The following is a 21,397-nucleotide window of genomic DNA, read 5'->3' as shown; positions in this document are numbered from 1 at the left end:
TCGTTTTGGATTCCGCAAGACTGCAGCGCCGATAAAAGTAGCAAAATTATACATTGTATAGTACCGTCAAGGCGCCATTCACCGTGTGCCTTCGAATATTTTTTCATTATTTCCATATTATGATTGTATGATATGACAATTTCCCTTCAATTTCACCAATACAACACTAATGTATTGTTACCATGTCAAAACGCTCATTGAAAACTTTTAAAAGTATCATTTTGACATTAAAGTGTGTTTACATGAAGCGGGTTTCTGCTCGTTCACTGCATTCATAGTAAAAAAACGAAAACTGCGCTAAGGTGATTTAAGCGATAAACTAAATGTAGTAACGTTTTTATTCCACCAAGAAGCAATTAAATTCACATATCAGGTATGTATTTTGCATTACCGAAGTAAGTTTAACAAGAAAGTACAATTACTCGTACTTTTTAATTGAAACAAAAAGGCACGGTAAATGGGTACCCTAAAAATCAATGGTCTCCATTCACCGTGCCCCATATTGTCCCATATATCTAGAAAAAATCAAAAATTTGAACATTCGTTTTTCTAATAAAATCTTGCAAGTTATTACTTGAAATGAATTTAAACGAAGAAAATTCCCTTGGCTGGGTTGTTTTGATCATTTTTAAACAAAGTAGAATAAAATTTCTCATACACGGTGAATGGGTCCCTACTACCACGGTGAATGGTGACCTACCACGGAATAAGGCGACCCTACTACCCTCTACTAATTGTACTATATCACCAAATTTTGTGAAAAATTTTCTACTTCTGTGGTTATTGCTTTAATTTTAACCTATAATGAAGGCAATTAAAAGCGGCACCAACAATGTTTATAAGACTGGTGTCAAATGACAGCCCTTATTTGCCCCGAATCCTCTTAGATCCACGGTGAATGGTGCCTTGACGGTACATTTGCTGGAAAAATTTGTATAAGAGTCTTGGAGAATTTGTGTTGAAATTGCTCCTGGAATGCTACCAGGATTCCTCTAGGAATTCGTGGCGGGAATACTTTAAAATGTCTTGCTGGGATTCCTCTAGCAAATCGTGCTTGAAATATTTCAGGAACTTCTGAAGGACTTCTAAAAGCAATAACTGCCGAAATACCATCTGGAAATGTTTGAGGAAACTCAGCAAGAATGCTTGGAGAAATCCCGGTAGGAGTTCCCGAAGGAATCTCCCAGCAAGATTTTTTAGAGATATTCTAAGAGGAATTCCTAAAATAATGCATGCAAAATTCTCTGAAAGAATCATCGGAACAACTTATGGAGGAATTCTTATAGGAATCCATGGAGGGATACCAGCAGAAATTTGTAAAAGATATCCACCAGGCATCCCTGGAGTAATTCCAAGAGGATCTATCAAAACACATTTCCTGCAATTTCTGTTGGGAGTCCTCTGTGGATGCCTGTTGGGGTCCCTCCGAAAATTCCTCCACCATTTCCTCAAGGGAGGTTTCTCGAAGTAATACATCCAGTAATTGCTGCTAGAATTCCTTTAGCAATATCTACTACAGTGCCGATTTGTTCGTTGAGGGTTCGTTAGATGGGCGCACGGTGTGTCTGGTAGAACACATTTATTACATTTTTTTTGGCATCGCTAATTTTTACGCTACGTAAAAGTTGACGCTATCAGCTTTCATTCAAGCCCAACATCGAAATATTCCATCGGGGGAACTTTTTCATACAAAAATTGGGTATGTTTGTTAAGTAGAAATAGGGATTAATTTGGAACCGTGCATTTTGTATGGGGAAAAACAGTATTCTGAAAAAGTTGTTCGGGATCCCTCGGTGGATTTTTTTGAGGGACCCTGCAAATGAAAGCTGAAAGCCTCTTTTTTTGAATAGCGAAAAATTTGACGATGTCTATTTTTTTGTTATAAACTTTTCCCATACACACGCCGTGGGGCTGTCTCGATGGTTGAATGTTCACTGATTGGGGCAAACCCCAACTAAAAAAGCACTGTCAATGTCAAAATCGATGTCAAAACGAGTTTGACGTCTGATCCCCATCGCATGAGAACTCCTACATACAGAACGTTTTATAAGTATGTGCTTGTTTCGTGACGTATTTCTCGTCAGCGAACACCATTCGCTAATCGAGGCGCAGTCGTGACTCAACCAGCGAATCCGGACTGTATAATATTTTGGGAATTTTGCTGAGATTTCTCAAGCATTTTCATTGGGAATATCTCTAATTATTGCTTATGGAAGTTCTCAAGGAATTCCTGCAATTCTGGAGTCCTTTAGGAATTCCTGGAGGATTTCCTGTTAGTATTAAATGGGAAACCCAGACAAAAAATCCTGGTTGATTCCTACCAGATATGTCTAGAGGAACACCATCAAGAGCCCTGGCAAAGTCTCAGTAATAGTTGCTAAAATAATCTCAAAAGGATTCCTTCCAGGAATACTAAATTTCTGGAGATATTCATGAATAAATTACAGTACAAATTGATGGAGGAATCTCAGAGACAATTTTTAGTTGTGATGCCAGAAGATTCTTGTACGAATCCTTGGAAAAAAAATTCTGAAGAAACCACGGGGAGAATTTACGGAGGAATCTCAGCAGGCATTCCTGGAGGTATCCTTCGATCTGAATGAATCCTTAAAACAAAGATGGAAATTTCACTGCATTCGGTTTATTGAATCCGGAGATATAACAGCTTAAAGTTAGCTATCGGATAATTATACTTTTTTCTAGACTATTCATAACTTCGTGTAGAATAGCCCGATCTTTTTCAAATGGTTGATCAACTCACAGTCAAAACTTCAGAATATTTGATGCACTTTTCGAAAAGTTACAGCTAGTTGAACATTTTTTTGAAAAGTGAAAATTTTGCCCGTCCCGATCATTTTGTTTATCCCCTGTATAATAGATGTTTTGGGTCATTGGGCCGAAGCAAGTTAGGCCGAATGGCTCATTAGGCCGGATGCGTTTACCTTAGCTTTGGCAGCCTACTTGAATGCTTTGAATATGTTATATGCATATATGTACCTCGAAAGAACAGCCTATTTCTAAAATAAGGGAAAATCTTTGATAGAAGAGCTAGTAGTGTGACTGCCCAAAACAAATTCAAGAAATACTAGTATGCTCTAAATGCGAGGTACAACTGGGTTCATAAATATAGCACCGTTTTCCATTCAAAATAGCCAAATTTGACATGCCGTACCTTTGCTCTCCTATGATCGATTGAGCTGAAAATTTGAAAGCGAAATCTACGAATTTTCGAGGCTCCTGGGAAAAAAGTTAAACACCACGTGAAATCGTTCAAATTAATTGCAGTGTAAATGAATTGTAATGTAGCTTTACCTTGAAGAAGCAAGAAATATTTTCTTACGCTATTCGAACAGTTTCCGCCTTAATTATAAATTAATGTTTAAATTTGAAATTTTGAAAAAATGCTCATTTTTCCCATCGTTTCAATGTATTTTGACTTAAAATTTCTGAAAAAAATATGAACATGAAAATACAGGGGATGGCCAAAATGTTTGGGATAGGCAACTTTTTTTTCTCTCACAAAAAAGTGCAAAATGCTATAACTTTTAATAGAGCGCATGAAAAAATCTCAAATTTTGACGGTTTGTCAACCTACTATATGTGCATCATTGGTACAAATTTGGGCTCGATTGATTAATATTTCGCAAAGTTAGAACCGTTCGGGTAAAACACTATTTTTAGACAACTCATTTTTGAGCTGTCATATCTTGGAAACCAGTGAACCAAATTGAATGAAATTTTGAACGTACACTAACAATATGTAAGTGCTTCACAAACTATTAAAACATAGGTACTTTTTAAACGTTGAAAAAAGTTATCATGGATTGACACTTTTTGGAATTTTCTCAAAAAAATGTAATTTTTTTACATCAGTGTCAATAAATTTTCGTGTTGATATCCAAAGATTTTCCACTTCTGTTCTCAAATTATCTCTAATCAAATATATTAGAGCCTATTTAGATTGATGGAAGAACACATTTAATAATTTTTGTGTGGTATTGTAAATTTGACTTATTTTCCTCTATATGAGTAAAAATTTTAACTCGGTATAACTTAATTCGTCGTGAGAAAATATTACATTTTATAACGTCGTATTGAGTATCAATATATTGTTGATAAACGTTAAAAAATTTATTCAATTCGGTTCACTGGTTTCCGAGTTATGACAGTTCAAAAATGAGTTGTCTACCCGACTAGAAGATCATAACAAAAATATATCATAATTATATCTCATTGTGATATGACTAACAAATTATGTTATAATTTTGTTATGACATGGGTTGTTTATTACTTTTTCGAACTAAATTATAACAAAATATATTATAATCTTTTGTAACTAATTTTGTTATAAATGATTCAAAACAAATTCTGTTAAAACTTTGTTATTTTTACAACTGAATAAAATGATTCGTTGGAAAAATAACACAATTATATCAGAATATGAAATAATTTTGATTTTAAATACATTACAAAAAATAAAAATATAAATATTATGTATTCGTTTTTTTTTGTTTTTTTTTTTACTGCGCAGAATGCCGGAAGCGTATCCGAGTACTCTCAAAACTAAAAGGTACTCTTATTTTTCCAACTTTGAACCGAACTTCGACTCGTTAAAATAAGAAACTATTTTTATTATTGATAATGCGAATAGAACGGTTTTGTCATGACAAATGAATGAAATGAATGAAAAATGAATGCGGTATTACCAAAAGTACAAATTTTCTGGAACATGTCCTTATACTATTGAGCGGCCCAGATGCAAAGTGACCATTTTGAGCTGAGCATATAAAAAAAACTTCAGATTTCAAGCTCCCAGGAACATTTTTAAGATTATTTTTATGATGATTTGAAAAATTCCAATATATCAGAGAAAATTCGGTTTATTTTTGAAACTCCATACATTTTGTATGGGATGAAAAATTGATGAAAAACTTCAAACCTCATTTACTCAAAAGTGGGGTTTTGTCACTTACATCCCTTTGTTTCTAACCCCCTCTATTCTAATATCGGAGTTGGAGTAGTTGGAGCGTATTGAAAAGACATGGTCTCTCGGGAAACATGTTCCGTAATGATTACTTTTAAATAAATGAACACGTACTGTATAGTAGCAAAGGTTTATTGGCTGGGACTCTTATTTAATTTGCACATCTTCCGGCAAATCTTCCGGAGTTAGATTTAAGTGCAATAAAAGCAACATGAATAATTTCACAGTATTTGTGCAGTAGCTATATATCCCGCTTCAAGTTAGATTTGACAATAATGTTTACATCCAACAAGCCGTGTTGGTATACAAACAGTTTCTTTAGTACAGCTTCTAGCTGTAATGATATCGCATAACGGCCTTCAAGGCGCTGCTGGTTTGTGGATTTGTTAGTATTACGAATTGTACTATATATTAGCAGCTGTTTCGTTAATGGGAACTCCTATTATGTTTGTTCAAGTTTTCACATCTTTTGGTGTTCCCGTATTTGATATTTGCATTTCGAATGCCCACAGCAATAATAAGTAATAATTATATTTATCTTCTTAAGTTTATTGACTGCTGCATCATATTATTGATGATGATGATGATGATGATGATGATGATTGAGTACCCACCATCAGCGCAAGGATTACCTATATGTCATATTAACAGTACTGCTATTCTAACTTCTAATTATAACGTCAAAAAGTACCGAACAGACTATGTATTAAGAAGTAATGGATGTTATTTAGCGTGGAGATAGCAAATGCGGTACTAAATAATCCTAAACAATACAAATGTGAATGATAATTCTGCTCAATTGATCACTTCATTTCTCTACTCAAACTTTTTTTTTATTACGACCTATTATCATTTGACCATATTTGCTTTGACATTATATCAACTTTTTCATTTCCAAAAATAATCTAAATCTTAGAATAAAACTAAATAGCATCTGCAAAAGTTAGCATATCAGCCTATGATATAATTGTGATCAATTAAAACAAAGCCACATTTTACGCTCACGTAGGTACGTGTATGATCGTCGGTCTTACAGCGCAAAGAAAAAAAAAAACAAATTCAATCATCACCGTCCGTAAAGAATCACGACTACAGCAACTTTGACGCCGCCAGAAAGCACCCCATGACGAAGCTCAATCATAAATAATCGACTGGCTATTTTTTCGTCCTTCTCTTTGTTCAACAAACGATGACGGGCCATGCGCACGCCACCACTGTTATTAGTGTTTCAGTGCGCATGTCTGCGCACCGCGATAGGGCTGTTGGTAAGAGAGAGAGGTTCATTGTTTGATCTTGCATTCAAATCTCTGTCTATTTTTGTTCTGCGACTGACAAACAAGAGATGGGGGAATAGGGAAACTGGCAATACGTGGAACCAGTAAAGCTTCTTTCATTGCTCGCTTCAGGTGCTGTGATAGCCTCATTGGTAAAGGCGACTGATAATTAGCGATGGTAGGATTATTGATTCAATTCCCGTCCGGGTATGTATGTTTTATAATGAACTAGAAAGTTTTTTTGCGTGACCTATTATTTTCTAAAAATAGAATAACACACTCAAAATAATTACCCAAAAAATGAGTATAAAAATTAGTTTTTACCCTAATTGGTGTCAAAGGAATTATAACACAATTTGTTATAATTTTGTCATATTCTATCATATTTCATGGAACAAATTTTGTAATATTGTTGTTATGATTATAACACAAGTTATTACATTTTTGTTCTTTTCAGAGGGAATTTTGTTAGAATTTTTGTTATTTTAACTACTAACGGTACATGTTTTATAACAACCCTTGTTATAAAAATTTATTGTAACAAAATAACACAGCTTGTTATAATTTTGTAATGTCCATCTAGTCGGGTAGAAAATAGTGTTTTACCCAAACGGTTCTAACTTCGCGAAAAATTAAACAATCGAGCCCAAATTTGTACCAATGATGCACATATAATAGGTTGACAAACAGTCAAAATTTGAGATTTTTTGATGCACTCTATGAAAAGTTACAGCATGTTGAATTTTTTTGTGAGAGAAAAAAAGTTGCCTATCCCAAACATTTTGGTCATCCCCTGTAGATGCATTTTTGAGTCATTGAGAATGTATGATTTTTTTAGGATTTTGAAAAGAAAATAGTCGGCTAGTTTGACCGGAATTGTTACCACAAAATCCATTGAATCCCCCAGAATTTGTTCCCTGACAACTTCTTTATATTACCTTTGAATTTCAAGTTATAATGATTTTCTAAATTTTGTTTTTTTTTTTCGAAAAAACCCATACCTACGACTTTTAAAAAATACTCTAGGCTGGAAAAATACAAATGGAACAGGTATTTTTACAATTGCCAGGAGTTATCCGAATCGCAGGTGGCCATGTATAAAATTATTTCCGTAATTCTGCGTGGAATGCGTGTGGATCAAAAATTCAATTTTTGTGCCATCTTAATGAATGACTTATGTTTAAAAGATGGAGAAAATTTATCGTTCAAGAGTCTTGTATAATCAGAAGCATGTCGCTCAATTGAGTGAGATAAAAATTGTCTTATTTTGTTTTTTTTTACATAAAGAGCATTTCCAAGGTTTAACCCTGACATCCTTATTCGACTTGAGCATAATTAACTTGTGCTAGTGGATTACTCTGATATTTCTCTGAGAAGCTCTGATAAATTCAATTCTTGGAATCCAAAGTTGTCTTGAAATGAGTTTTCAGAAAAATTACCATTCTGGGAAACAGCTTTTTCATACTCTAGGGTTATTTTGCATAATTTCTTTCCGAAAAACGATAGTTGTCACTGTGTTTTGCTATTGAAAATTATGCCTCGTTTCATTTTTATCCCTTCAACTATTTTCGCCTCTAATAAAGCCAATAATAATTAATAAATTATATTGTTGCTGTCATAATATCTTGTTTTGTTGTTTCATTTCAAACGGTATTGATCATTTCGTTATGTTTTTAATGTTTATTTAGAAATGAATTATAGACCCACGTGTAGATAGTTGCGCTACAATGTAGCCAGTACAACCAAAGTCAATACATCTTAATTGTGTCCATGTAATGTATTGACGAAATACCAGCGAAATGTTTATGGAAACAACCTATCAATGCGCTACGATTTTTTTTTTTGAAATTTTATAATGTTTTTGAAACAATATAACATGTGTAAGACATTTATCAATATTGTCACTTGAATTTATTCAAAATTTAATTAACTTCATAAAATTCCAAACAAACATGTTTCCATTATTGTTGAAATTCGCGTGAAGTTTCATAACCTGTCAATTTGGTTATTTTTTCTTATTGATGTTTTGACAAATATGAAATATCTTCTTTTGAAATCTAGAGCATCAAAGCACGAATCACGGCAGTTCAAATAGAATTTTGTTAATGTAAGAGCTTCTTTTCGAAAATCTTTTTCATTTCATTTATTGCACAATATCCCTCAATTTCTTCTTCCAAAAACTGTAACTCGAAAACAAGCCATCAAGAAATGGGTGAAAGAAAAATTTTTTTGAAGATGTTCCAGGATATTTGGAGGACTTTTAGGAAAACAAATACACTGAGAGTAAAAGTCATCGCACAGTTATGTTAGATGTTGTATAATCTCCCATAACCTTACCCTTCGTTTTATTTATTTATTTATTTTTTTTTAAAGAGCTGGCTGGGAGTCAAAGTTCGTAAAGTAGGCTAGGATGAATAAATGTTTTATCTATTTTTCCCCTAATTAATATTTTATCCCGATTTTTGCGCAATATTTTGAATTTTTGATACCAAAAATGGGATCGATATACATAATTCGAAAAAAAAATGAGCAAAGGAAAAAAAATGCTTAACCTTGTAAAGTTTTTCGAGAAGATCTGATAATTCACATATCCGAACATTAATTGATTATTTTTGACCGAACAGTAAAACAGTATAAAAGTCTCGAATGGCATTTTACAAGGTCCAAAACATTTTTCAAAATAATATATTTTTTATTTCGCTATATCTTGAGAACATTTAGAAGTAGAAAAATCATTATGCGGATCTGGTGTGATGGTTAGAACACTTGACTATGACGCCGAGGACCTGGGATCGAATCCCACTCCCGACAAAACTCACAAAATGTGAGTTCTTCCTTCGGAAGGGAAGTAAAGCGTGGGTCCCGAAATGAACTAGCCAAGGGCTAGAAATTTCGTTAATACAGATAAAAATAATGATAATAATAATAATATTTTTTTTCGTAGAATCTTTCTGCTAAATTTGGGAATTAATGAAAAATATAATATCAACAAAAATAGTTGGAAGCATTCGACCATCCTAAGCTACTAGGCAAACTTTGAGGCTGCAAGTCACCTTTCTACAGAAAAATAATAAATGAAAAGAAAAGTGTTCTATCCAATAAGATCGAAAAAGCTAGTAGGAAAAACACGCTGCGATATAGGCATACCCCTATGAATGGAGTTCTAATTCCGAAAAAGCTACCGATCGATAGAATTTGTGATGAAAACAGAACAATACACTTTTGCCAGTCTTGGTAAGGTGGTATGAACTACCAACCAAGCCGATCTATTTAAAAGCACAGGTCGCACGGCAGAAGTTTAACGCATTAGATGTATTCGTTCAATACATGGCCTTCTTGCCTAATTTCACCTTCTATAAAATTTTCACACTTGTTCGCTACCTAGCGAATTCTATCATATCTATCATTTCATTATCCACTTTGATCTCTACTCTTTTATACTATGAGTAGAAAAAGACCGATATAGCCACAAAATCATCAAGTTATAATTGATAACTTGCTTCTAAGTTGAGGTTTTGTTTGATGATTTATTCTTCACAGATAAATGATTATTATTGCTGTTTCAGTTACTCTAAAAATGTTCACATTAGTTTATAAACAAGTTCACCCAGCTTGACATAAAGAAAAGTAACTGCAGTGTGCACAATTATGTTGCATTTTTTATAGACTAACTCATTACTTATTTTTCATTACAACCACGAAAAAAAATATAGTTTTATACTGGAATTATCTTGCATTGGTGGAATTAATTATGCAGAAATTTTAACATGTTTATTCTCAGCTATGTGTTAGCGTTACGCGCCTTGAAAGAGTTTTTAAAATAGAACATACATTAGAGAACCATTAGATATTGAACATTAGTAGACCATCTACCAAAGTAGAAGAAATCTATAAATCTAATGGAAATCCGCTCAAAGCCCAGCATCAAAATATGAATATATACATAAGTGATCCGATTTTGTCAGCCCCTTTTCGGAACACATTTTTTGCTCTCTTCAAAAACTTAAACAATTTTTCAAACTTTTTATCCCTCTATGTTCAGCATCTCAGCTGTAGTTTGGCGATAAATATTAATAAATTGCTTAAAATGTGACCGTAAGATAATGAGAGCAAAATGTTGGTTGCAAAATGGGGCTGACAAAATCGGGTCCCTACTGTAATGTGAATTAAACTTGATGCCAGTTAAAAATAGTAATCTCACGAAGATTCTAGTGACACTATATTTGGTATAGAACTTAGTTACTTATTTGGCTGTTTGTTTGGATTGATGTTATTGCATTTTGTTCTAATTCGTGTTTTATACAAAAATTGTTGTCAATGTTGTTAATCAATTAGGGCCGATTTCTTCACTCTGGCTTAGGCGTTAAGCCAGGTTTAACTATATGGGTAAGCCTGGCTTACGAGTTAAGCCGAGGTGAAGAAATCGGCCCTTAGGGAACAAAAATTTGAAAGCATATTGAAGTATGCTAATATTTATCATAGTTTTAATTTAGTTCAACTGGCAAAAAAACACTTCAATTTATATTTTGTCACTCTAGATTAGGGTGGCTCAAGCTTGTATGGCAAAACCACATGTCAAAAAGTTCGATGGGCCCCCTTCTCATTTCGTTCTATATGACGCCACGATGCTCTGGTCAAATTTTCAGCTAAATCCGTTAACATTAGGGCGGTGCTAAACTCGTTTGAAGTTTCTATGGGCATTTATATGGGAAAACATCGTTTTTTGCAGTTTTCTTCGGAGGGGTTCAAATTTTCCTTAAAACACGTAATCGATCCCATACCCATACAAATATAGCCTGGGTTATGCCGAAAAACTTTGTCGAAGACCGCAACGTGATCAGACACTTGCGAAAAAAGCTATAGCCTAGACAGGACGGGCTCATTCAATGAGATTTTATTGCTATTGTTATTCCTTTACATGTTAAATGTTAAGCACCACCAGATGGTCTGCATGTAATATCTTTTCTTACAAGCTTCGGATGACTTTGCGGTCTTCGACAAAGTTTTTCAGCACATGTGAGACTATAGTTCTATATAATCGATTATACACAGGGAAAAATTTCTACTCAGTGGCTGAGTTGGTCTTACTCAGAAATCGAAAAATCCTTTGTTTTCTTACTCAGTTTCCGTTAAAAGTGGGACAACCCATTGCCAATGGGTTGTCCCACTTTTAGCCGAAACGGAGTAAGAAAACAAAGGATTTTTCGATTTCTGAGTAAGGCCAACTCAGTCATTGAGTAGAAATTTTTCTCGGTGTATGTTTTATGTAAAAATAATGCTCCTCATGAGAAAAATGCTAAAAACGATGTTTTTCCATATAAACTCCCATACAAACTTCAAACGAGTTTAGCACCGCCCTAATGTTAACGGATTTAGCTGAAAATTTGACCAGAGCATCGTGGCGTCATATAAAACGAAATGAGAATGGGGCCCATCGAACTTTTTGACATGTGGTATTTTGAGCCACGCTACTCTAGATGTTTCGATTAGATGCCATGAATGTTGAAACAAATGTTAACTATTTCAATATTCTAAATTTTGAAACCAATATTGTAGGAGTAAGTGTTTACTCTGATGTTAGGCTTTGCTCGGATATACCTAGACAGTGTCCAATTAGCTACCCCAAAAAACTAGTCCTTACATCAACTCTAACGCAACTTCCATCTTTCTTCCCAGGCGCTCCTCGATAGGCACCTTCATCAGGCCACAGGCCGAAACCGGCTCCGCCACCAAGCAGAAGCAGGCACCACCAAAGCTGGACTACCGCTCGATGGTTTCGATTGACGACATGCCAACACTGTTTGTTAGCTTCGACAGTAAGTATCCGTTTTTTGGGAATTGCATATCATCTCTATTTCTTCTTACTTTCTCTTTCTACTAACAGTTAGAATTTGTTTTTTACTACAGGATAGATAGGAAATTCTGTTTTGTATTTGCTTACAAACTTTCGGTTTGCTGATGATTCAATTCTCAAGGGTTAGCCTTGTTGCATTTTAATAGAAGGAAGTTTGCAGCAGGAGTTACTAGTTCAACTGTTTAAATGGTTTCAATAGTTTACAATGAATTAGTTTTTTCTATGATTTCCAGTTACTAAATGCACGGTTTTTTGTTAGGAAAAGGACTAGTTCTCTAATTATTTGTACTTACTAATTGTAATGTTACTTCTGAAAATCAGACACGCATATCATAGTTCATTTTCAGCACCAGAAAACGGAAGTTCAAAATCTTTTCAATGTTCGAGACACAAACTCGCGCCACTCAAAATTATCGTTCCATTGACATCGCTGTCACTTTATATCGTTACTATTGAGTTATGTTTCTTTTCTTATTTTATTTTTTTCATGTATCGATCAAACAACGTATCACATAAAATGCATACAAATGTACAAATACCACACCACCAATACCAACAACATAAAACAAATATCTCTCTCAATATAAATACGTACAACATCATTCTAGTGAAGGCGCCATTGTTTCCGCAACTAGAGAAACTTGGTAGGTTGACAGCGGCGTTCGATTGCGTCGTCCGTGACTTGTGTGCGTTTATCTGTCTATATTGATAACGGTTGAATCACACGTGCCCTACATACAAACATACCTACCAATATATATTTACCTCATCTATCCGCCGCTTTGGAACTCTGGACCATGCTTTCGTTGTAATGTCATCCAAAACTTCACCCTTTCTGTTGGTCATACCATTTATCTGTTCAGTTGAATCAAATGCACATGGAAAGCATTATTTTGATATTGTGTGATGGATTGTGTACGTGTTTCACTCATTTTTGTTTGTTTTTGCATCGTGTATAAATATGAAAATATTGTTTAGATGTAATGAAGTGAACCAGCTTTTCAAGTAATGCATCATTTGAATTGTTTTTTTTTTATTTTGAAAATTGATTTTTTTATTTTATACAAAATGAGTCACTATAACTTTGTTTGGATTTTCAAGCTATTTTTCGATGTCACTGTTTGACAGCTGTTTTTTCAGAATTCTCACGAATTTTGGTTTTAAAAATATGGAGAGATTTTCTGCAGAAATCTAAAAAAAAATTCTTCAGAAATGTGGTAAGATTTCCTCTATAAAACTGTAGAGATTTCCTTCGGATATAAAGGGTGAGTCGTTAATTATTGTGCCACCCTACCTTCAACTGATTCGCAAATTGTCTACAGTTAACGGAATGAAACCAAATTTTTACAGTAGTTTAGTATATGTATGTATATCAACTTTTTGGTATAGGTTCAAATTTAGGATGCGTTTTAGTGAAATTCACGAAATTTTCAATTAACGCCCTCCATGTGGACATGTTCAGGCTCCACTTGAAACAAATAATTGAAGCTCTCTGGTTTGTTTATGTGCATCGTGCCTGGTTTTCACCCAGCTCCAAGCTTATGTTTCACTGACAACCGTTCCTGAAGCCTATTGACGAACATTAAGATGATCCGATAATGTATAATCATTAATTGTTCCAAGGCGCAATACCATGATTTTTGATTTTAGCATGTGATTGTACAACACCTTTTTTAGAACTGTTAACTAAATTTATTCTATATCGACCGGAATCTCACTGATAACTTCTCAATTCATCTTATGTAAACAATAGACTATAAGGAGAAACTGTGCAAAATTTGGTTGATTTTGGTGAAGTAGGAAAAAAGTTACGTTAGTTTGAAAATGGCACAATAATTATCGACTCACCCTTTATGAGGTCATTCGGTAATTTGGATACGTTTCCTCCAGCAATCTGGAAAAAAAATCTTAGTAATTTGGAGAGACTTTCTCCAAAAATCTGGAGAGATATTCACCACAAATTTGGAGAGATTTCCTCTAGAAATCGGGCAAAATTTTCTCCAGAAATCGGGAAACATTTCCTCCAGACATCTGGAGAGATTCCCTCTAGAAATCTGGAGAGATATCCTACAGAAGTTTGGAGAAATTTCCTCCAGAACTCTGGAGAGACTTCATCCAGAAATCTTGAGTGATTTCTTCCTGGAATCTGAAGAGATTTCTTCTAAAAATAAAGGAAGATTTTCTCCAGAAATCAAGAAAAATTTCCTCCAGAAATCTGGAAAGGTTGCTTCCAAAAATATTTCCTTTAAGAAATCTTGAGAAAATTTCTTCAAAAATCGGGAGAGATTTCCCCCAAAAATCTGGAGAGATTTCCTCCAGAAATCTAAAGAGGATTCCTACACAAATTTCGAGAGATTTCCTCCAGAAATCTGGAGAGATTTTTTCCAGAAATCTGGAGAGATTTCTTCCAGAAATCTTGTCAAATTTCTTCCAGAAATCTGGAGAGATTTCCTTCAGCAATGTAGATAGATTTCCTCCAGCAATCTAGATATATTTCCTCCTGAAATCTCGACAGATGTTCTGCTGAAATTGTGAGAGATTTTCTCCAGAAATCAAGAGATAGTTCGGGAAATTTCCTCCAGACATCTAACGAGATTTCCTCCAGAAATTAGGATAGATTTCCTCCAGAAATATGAAGACGTTTCTTTCAGAAATCTGGAGAGATGTTCTACAGATATCTGGAGAGATTTTGTCCAGAAAAATGGAGAGATATCCTTTAGAAATCTGGAAAGATTTTCTTTAGAAATCTTGAGAGAGATTTTCTTTTGAAATTTGGAGAGATTTCCTCCAGAAATCTGATGAGATTTCTTTTAGAACTCTAGAGAGTTTTCTTCCAGATATCTGGAGGGATTTCCTCCAGAAATCTGGAGGGATTTCTTTTAGAAATCTGTAGAGATTTCCTCCAAAAATCTGGAGATATTTCCTCCAGAAATCTGGAGAGATTTCCTCCAACAATCTGGCGAGATTTCCTCCAAAAATCTGGCGAGATTTCCTCCACAAATCTGGCGAGATGTCCTTCAACAATCTGGAAAGATTTCCTCCAGAAATCTGGAGTAGAGGGTCTTGTTTCCCGGACCGAAAAAAATCCCGGGATTCGGGATTTTCATTTTTCAAATCCCGGGATTTCCCGGGATCCCGGGAAAAATTTAAATTTTCCAAAAACCAGTAAAAAAGTATGGCAAAAAAAATCTAAACAATTTTTTTGAAAACAAAAACGTTCACTTCACCAATTTGTAAAATATCCTACAAAAAAACTTTTCATAAATTTATAAGAGTCGTTCTAAACGACTAAATTGAATACTTTCTTCGCAAATAAATCATTTCTGCTTACCAATGCTATTTTGATCCAAAAGTTTGAAAAAAAAACTCAAACTTTCTCATAAACCTCCTCTTGAAATTTCTAGATTGATTCATGATCAGACTCTTGAGGGCCCTTTTCTTACGAAATTCCATCGAACATAACTTCACGACATCGCCAAAAAATATTCAAGAGTTTACTAAATAAAGTTGATTGAGACTTTCAGCCCTCGGCTCGCAAAATAAAGTCCTATAGATGATCCGTTAGATATTATTCACCAATTTTCTGCCTCCAAAAAGTGCCACCAAGAAATATTTGTTCAACTTTGCGTCATAATCCTGTAGAAAATGCGTCAAGTAATTCTTCATATCATACAAACATCAATACATTATCCTTAACCTTCCTTAGTCCCTAAAAAAAAGTTACAAATAAGACCCTGTGGTCATTTTTGACCCCAAACTTTGGACAGCTCGCAAAAATCAGTGGCTTGACCGAATTTGGATCTCTTTGGCCCAAATGAAAGGGGCACAAGTCTAGTTTTAAAAACCACCGGAGAAATCCGGATTCGGCCACTGTGGCCACCGGGAACCTGCTTCAACTGAAAAATGCCGCTTTTGAGACCCTAACTTTGGCAAGCTATAACTTTGCAACCAAACAAGTAATCCGGACCGTCCAAGGGTCGTTGGAAAGGTATTTAAGTGGACTTTGATTATAGACATTAATATTCACTAATTATTGAGAACCGGTTCCGAATATCCGGAACATCCGAAATATTAGTTTTCATTATTGCTATGTGCATGAAAATCCACAAATGTATTCCCTTTATACATTTTATTGCATTACTTCTCTGCACGCTTCACTGAAATGAGACACATATTGTTTAAGACCAATTTTGAAGGGTTCTGGGCAGGTCTGGTCAATGCGGAACGGGTTACAGGGACTCCGGAAGGTGGTCAATTGGGTAACGACAATGAACTTCGTATAGTTTTCGCTCCAAAACCCGGCGCCTCATGGTGCAACCTTCGTGGATTTTCATATCTGTTGTTCTTGTGATACACAAAGAGATCGATAGTCATCTTCTTCTTCTTCTTGGCGTAACATCCCTACTGGAAAAAATCCTGCTTCTCAGCATAAGTGTTTTATGTGCACTTCTACTAGTATATACTGAAATTTTTCTCTGCCAATCATTAGTTTACATATGTATATCGTGTGGCAGGCACGAAGATACTATATGCGCATGGGAGTAAGAGTAATTTCCCTTACGAAACGTTCCTAGGCCAACCGTACATCGAGCCCGTCACCCTAAATGCCTTTGGGGCCAGCTATGGTTATAGGGGGCCCAAATGAATAGTCATATTGGTTCCACGTGGTCACCGGAGTGGCCACCGGAGCAATCCATATTGTATTACTCTCAGATTATTACAATAAATGTAGGCTTTTGACGGCTCAATTTTTATTATTTATCGTAACTGTAATGTTCTGGTATATAAATGAACAAATGAAGATCTCGATCTTTTTAGGCCACTAGAGTGACCACCGGAGTAACCCCAATTGTGTTACTTCAATTTTCTGCAACAAAAGTAGGCATTCGGAAGCTCACCATACTGTTGTGAGCGTTTTTTTTTTTTAATTCTGACTTTCTTGTATATGTCTCGTAAAATAATAAAACTGTAATATTTCTGCCAGATTATGATGCAAGATTTTGTCATTATCTACCGATGCGTGATAATGTTTGCACCATCGTACAATTAGGTTTCCCGTATCATCTGCAAACACACTGGACTGCTCTAGCCACACATGTTAGAATATACGATATTCTCGGGATCATCATCTAAAATGTGCTGTAGGTGGTAGAATTTAGATATGTCGAAATGACATCTCAGCACTGACTATGATGTGAGTTAGAGCTTACGTGCATGCAAAGAAATCCAAGACATTATTGTGTGTGATACGGGAACCTAATTTGTACGATGGTGCTAACATTATCACGCATTCGGTTGCATCTACTAAAGAAAAGTAAAATAATGACCGATAGATTGTTAGGTAAATAACTAAAAAGGAGCCAAAATTGTATAGTCACTAACGTCATTCTGCAGAATAACGACAACATAGCATAACATTACAGTTCCGGGTGCATGATAGTATTCGAGAAATTCCATAAAAACTGGAGATTCCAAAATAAAAATACCGGAAATTCATGAGGCAGTTCCACCTAGAATTTTACCAGGACTTCCACTAGGAATTCCTTATGGTGTTGCAAGTATGATCACGTTTCTTTACCAACAAATGTATAGATTTGTAATTTTTTGTTAGTATTCTCACAACAACAATTATTGTAGATGCAGCAATCTTACTATCAATGAGTGCACTCTCACTGGAAATGAACTCAAAAATTGTTATTGCAAATTATAAAATACAAAGATGAAGAAATGAGGAGGTTTCATACCTGTTGGAGGAAGGATTGCTGAAAATTGCTCTATTCCAGCGGCCTTTTTCATCTCTGGTAAAAATTAAAAAAATCCATCGGAAGCTCCCACGATTATTGCTATAGGAGTTTCACTTGGCATTGCGGCAGAATTTCTCTCACAGAGTTCAAACAAGAATCTCTCACGAAGTCCCACCTATTATTCGTCTAGAAGCTCCTGCAGGAATTCCTCTAGATCAATGGTGCTCAACACTTTACGCATTTCATCAACAAAATTGCTTAGTACTTATCGAAAACCATTTCAATAACAAGCAAATTTGTATTCAAACTGAAGCTAAGTATCGAAGTTATTTTGTAGTACAAGGTTACTACACTTAGTTTTGTAACTTTTCGTAATTTGACGAACTTTGGCAAATATGAGTGCTATTGTTTTACTGAATCGAGGATATCTCCAAAGATTGAAAATATAACTAAGGATTTTCTCCACAACGTCTAGAGGTTGCCACGCAAATTCTCTCGCCAGTAGTAATTTTTTGAGCTAAGAACTGTTTCCGAAGTTACAACGGAAATGCCTCTAGGAGTTTCTCAGGAAAATCCTCTAGGAGTTCCGTTACGAATTCTCTTAGGAGTTCCAAAAAGATTTTCTGTAGAAGTTCCACTAATTGTTTTTTTCTACTTCCATTAATTATTTCTTTAGTAAATCCACTGAGAATTCCTCTAGGAGTTCCTGTCGGAATTTCACTGGCAATTCTGCTCAAAGTTTCAACGGAAGTACTTCCAGTTACAGAGGAAGTTTCACTCGAAGATCCTCTGTGAATACTTGTGGGAACCCCGCCAATTTTATGAATTAGTAGTAGTTAATCCACCTTGAATCCATCCAGCAAATACACTGTGAATTCCTTCAGTGCATTCACTGGAACTCCTCTAAGACTTCGAGTAGAAATTCTTCTGGGAGTTACAGCAAGAATCCCTCTAGGAAATCCACTAGGGATTCGTCAAGGAGTTCCAAAGAGAATTTCTCTAGGAGTTGCATCGATTTATTTCTCGAAGCTCCATCGGGAAGTCTGGCAAGAGTTTTATCGGGAATTCTTCTGGTATTTTTTCTCGAAGTTCCACCGAAAATCTCTTCAGAAATCGTTCTAAAAGTTCCAAAGAGAATTTCCCATTCTCTATGTGTTTTTCTGAGAGATCTGAGAGATCCATCAGCTTCCAAGAGTTTTGCTGTGAATAACTGTAGAAGCTTTGCAACACAGATGCTTCGTGAATTCCTCTAGCTCCTCCTGAAATCCCTCTTGAATTTTCAATAGTTACACCGGATATTCCTCTAGAATTTATAGTAGGCACATTCAGAGTAGTTTCACCGAGAAATCCTCTAGGAGTGCCACTAAATGCTCAATGTTTCTGGTTTATACACTCTTAGAAAAAATCTTGTAAATTTAAGTTCGCTTTAATGCACATAAAGGAGCGGCCTGTTTGACATAAATTTACGTCTTCTATCACAAATAAAGACGAGCTAGCAATCGCTAGAGCTGAAACGAGAGATAAAACATATGTAAGTAAAATAATGAACTGGATTCGAACTCTGGTCCGCTGATTGAGAGGCTCATACTATACCTCTTGGCTGTATCACCGAGTTGTGAGATAAACGATAAATGTAAAACTCTTTCTACCTATCTGGCCAGATAAGTTTGTTGACATCTTGTGCAACCAACTCGAACTTACATGACGGATGTAAAATTGAGTCAAATTTGCCATTCAGTCATGAAATGTTTACGTACGTTGATGGTTTACGTCACGTGTAAATTCCTAATTTTTTAAGAGTGTAGTTTCTATGCATGCTCTACATGGAATTCTTCAAAGACTTTTATTCGAATTTTTTTTTTTTGGATTTTCATCGGGAATCCCTCTAACATTTCCTATCGAAAATCATCAAGGAGCTTTACCGGGAAATTCTGTAAAAAAATTACCAGGCGTTACACCAGTAATTCTACCAGAAGAGAATTTTATTATTTTTTTAATTTAAAAAAAACACTAACAAAAAACTACTAACATACTAACAAACGTAGCTGCATAGCAGTTTATAGAACAAACGACTTTGGACGAATGCTCTTTAAGCTCTTATACAGCAAAAATGTTAGTTGGGAATTTCTCAAGGACTTCCACAGGAATTGTCTTAAGAGTTCCATCTCTAATTCTTCTAGGGTTTCTACTAAGAATCTTTCTAGCAGAAAGTTCTTCAGTAGATCTCTAGAATTTCGTTCAGTAGTCTCTCAGGATATTTCTTCGGGTGGTCGTCCGAAAATTCCTTCAAGAGTTCCTTCGGAATTTTTGCCAGAAATTTTCATATGTTCCGAAGGAGATCGACCCGACAATTCCTTCAATAGATTCTCCGGGAAATTTTTAGATAAGTTTTCCGCGGAAATTTTAAATGATTTATCGGTGAATCCCTCAAGGAGAGATACCCGGTTTGACTCCTACAGAAATTCCCAGTGCATCTTCTGGAGAAATTCCTGGTGAAGCTTTTGGAGTGATTCTCAGTATAACTTCTATTTCTAAAACACGGAAAACTTCATTTTCTAAAGTACGGAATCATTTTATAATCAATTATTTGATCACAAAGAACCAAATGACAGATTGGTTGCTCACACTTTGCACCTCAAGTGTGAAACACAATATGAGGTCAGCTGGAAAGACCGAAATCATCTTTGATCTTTGAACAAACTTTGGTCTGGCTTGCATAATAAATTGGCCTACGAATTCATTTTCTTGGCTCCAACGTTTCGAACCCAATTTGTAATCTTCACAGTAAAATTCGCAAGACAATATTGAGATCACCATTTGTTCATTTATATACCAGAACATTACAATTATAAGTGTAAATGATTTAAATTTAGCTGTCGAAGCCTACATTTATTGTAATAATCTGAGAGTAATACAATATGGATTGCTCCGGTGGCCACTCCGGTGGCCACGTGGAACCAATATGACTATTCATTTGGGGCCCCTATAACCATAGCTGGCCCCAAAGGCATTTAGCATGACCATGCAGAGGGTGACGGGCTCGATTTACGGTTGGCCTAGGAACGTTTCGTAAGGGAAATTACTCTTACTCCCATGCGCATATAGTATCTTCGTGCCTGCCACACGATATACATATGTAAACTAATGATTGGCAGAGAAAAATTTCAGTATATACTAGTAGAAGTGCACATAAAACACTTATGCTGAGAAGCAGGATTTTTTCCAGTAGGGATGTTACGCCAAGAAGAAGAAGAAGATGACTATCGATCTCTTTGTGTATCACAAGAACAACAGATATGAAAATCCACGAAGGTTGCACCATGAGGCGCCGGGTTTTGGAGCGAAAACTATACGAAGTTCATTGTCGTTACCCAATTGACCACCTTCCGGAGTCCCTGTAACCCGTTCCGCATTGACCAGACCTGCCCAGAACCCTTCAAAATTGGTCTTAAACAATATGTGTCTCATTTCAGTGAAGCGTGCAGAGAAGTAATGCAATAAAATGTATAAAGGGAATACATTTGTGGATTTTCATGCACAT

At 35.4% G+C, this 21,397-nt stretch overlaps 1 protein-coding gene across 18 annotated transcripts in view; it reads left to right on the top strand.

Moving 5' to 3' along the window:
• The window catches only part of LOC109622365 (TLD domain-containing protein 2), a 768,101-nt gene that overhangs the window by 614,033 nt on the left and 132,671 nt on the right, over positions 1-21,397 (top strand). For 13 of the 18 annotated variants that reach the window (XM_062860670.1, XM_062860669.1, XM_062860666.1 and 10 more), the window contains 2 exons: positions 11,935-12,074; positions 12,721-12,756. In XM_062860670.1, the coding sequence (XP_062716654.1) occupies positions 11,935-12,074; positions 12,721-12,756 (176 nt within the window). The remainder of the gene's footprint in view (positions 1-11,934; positions 12,075-12,720; positions 12,757-21,397) is intronic. The other 5 variants (XM_062860655.1, XM_062860661.1, XM_062860663.1 and 2 more) reach the window with 1 other exon arrangement.

The sequence above is a fragment of the Aedes albopictus genome, chromosome 3, assembly GCF_035046485.1.
Source record: "Aedes albopictus strain Foshan chromosome 3, AalbF5, whole genome shotgun sequence".
Lineage (NCBI taxonomy): Eukaryota > Metazoa > Arthropoda > Insecta > Diptera > Culicidae > Aedes > Aedes albopictus.
This window is presented reverse-complemented; position numbering and strand designations above follow the sequence as displayed.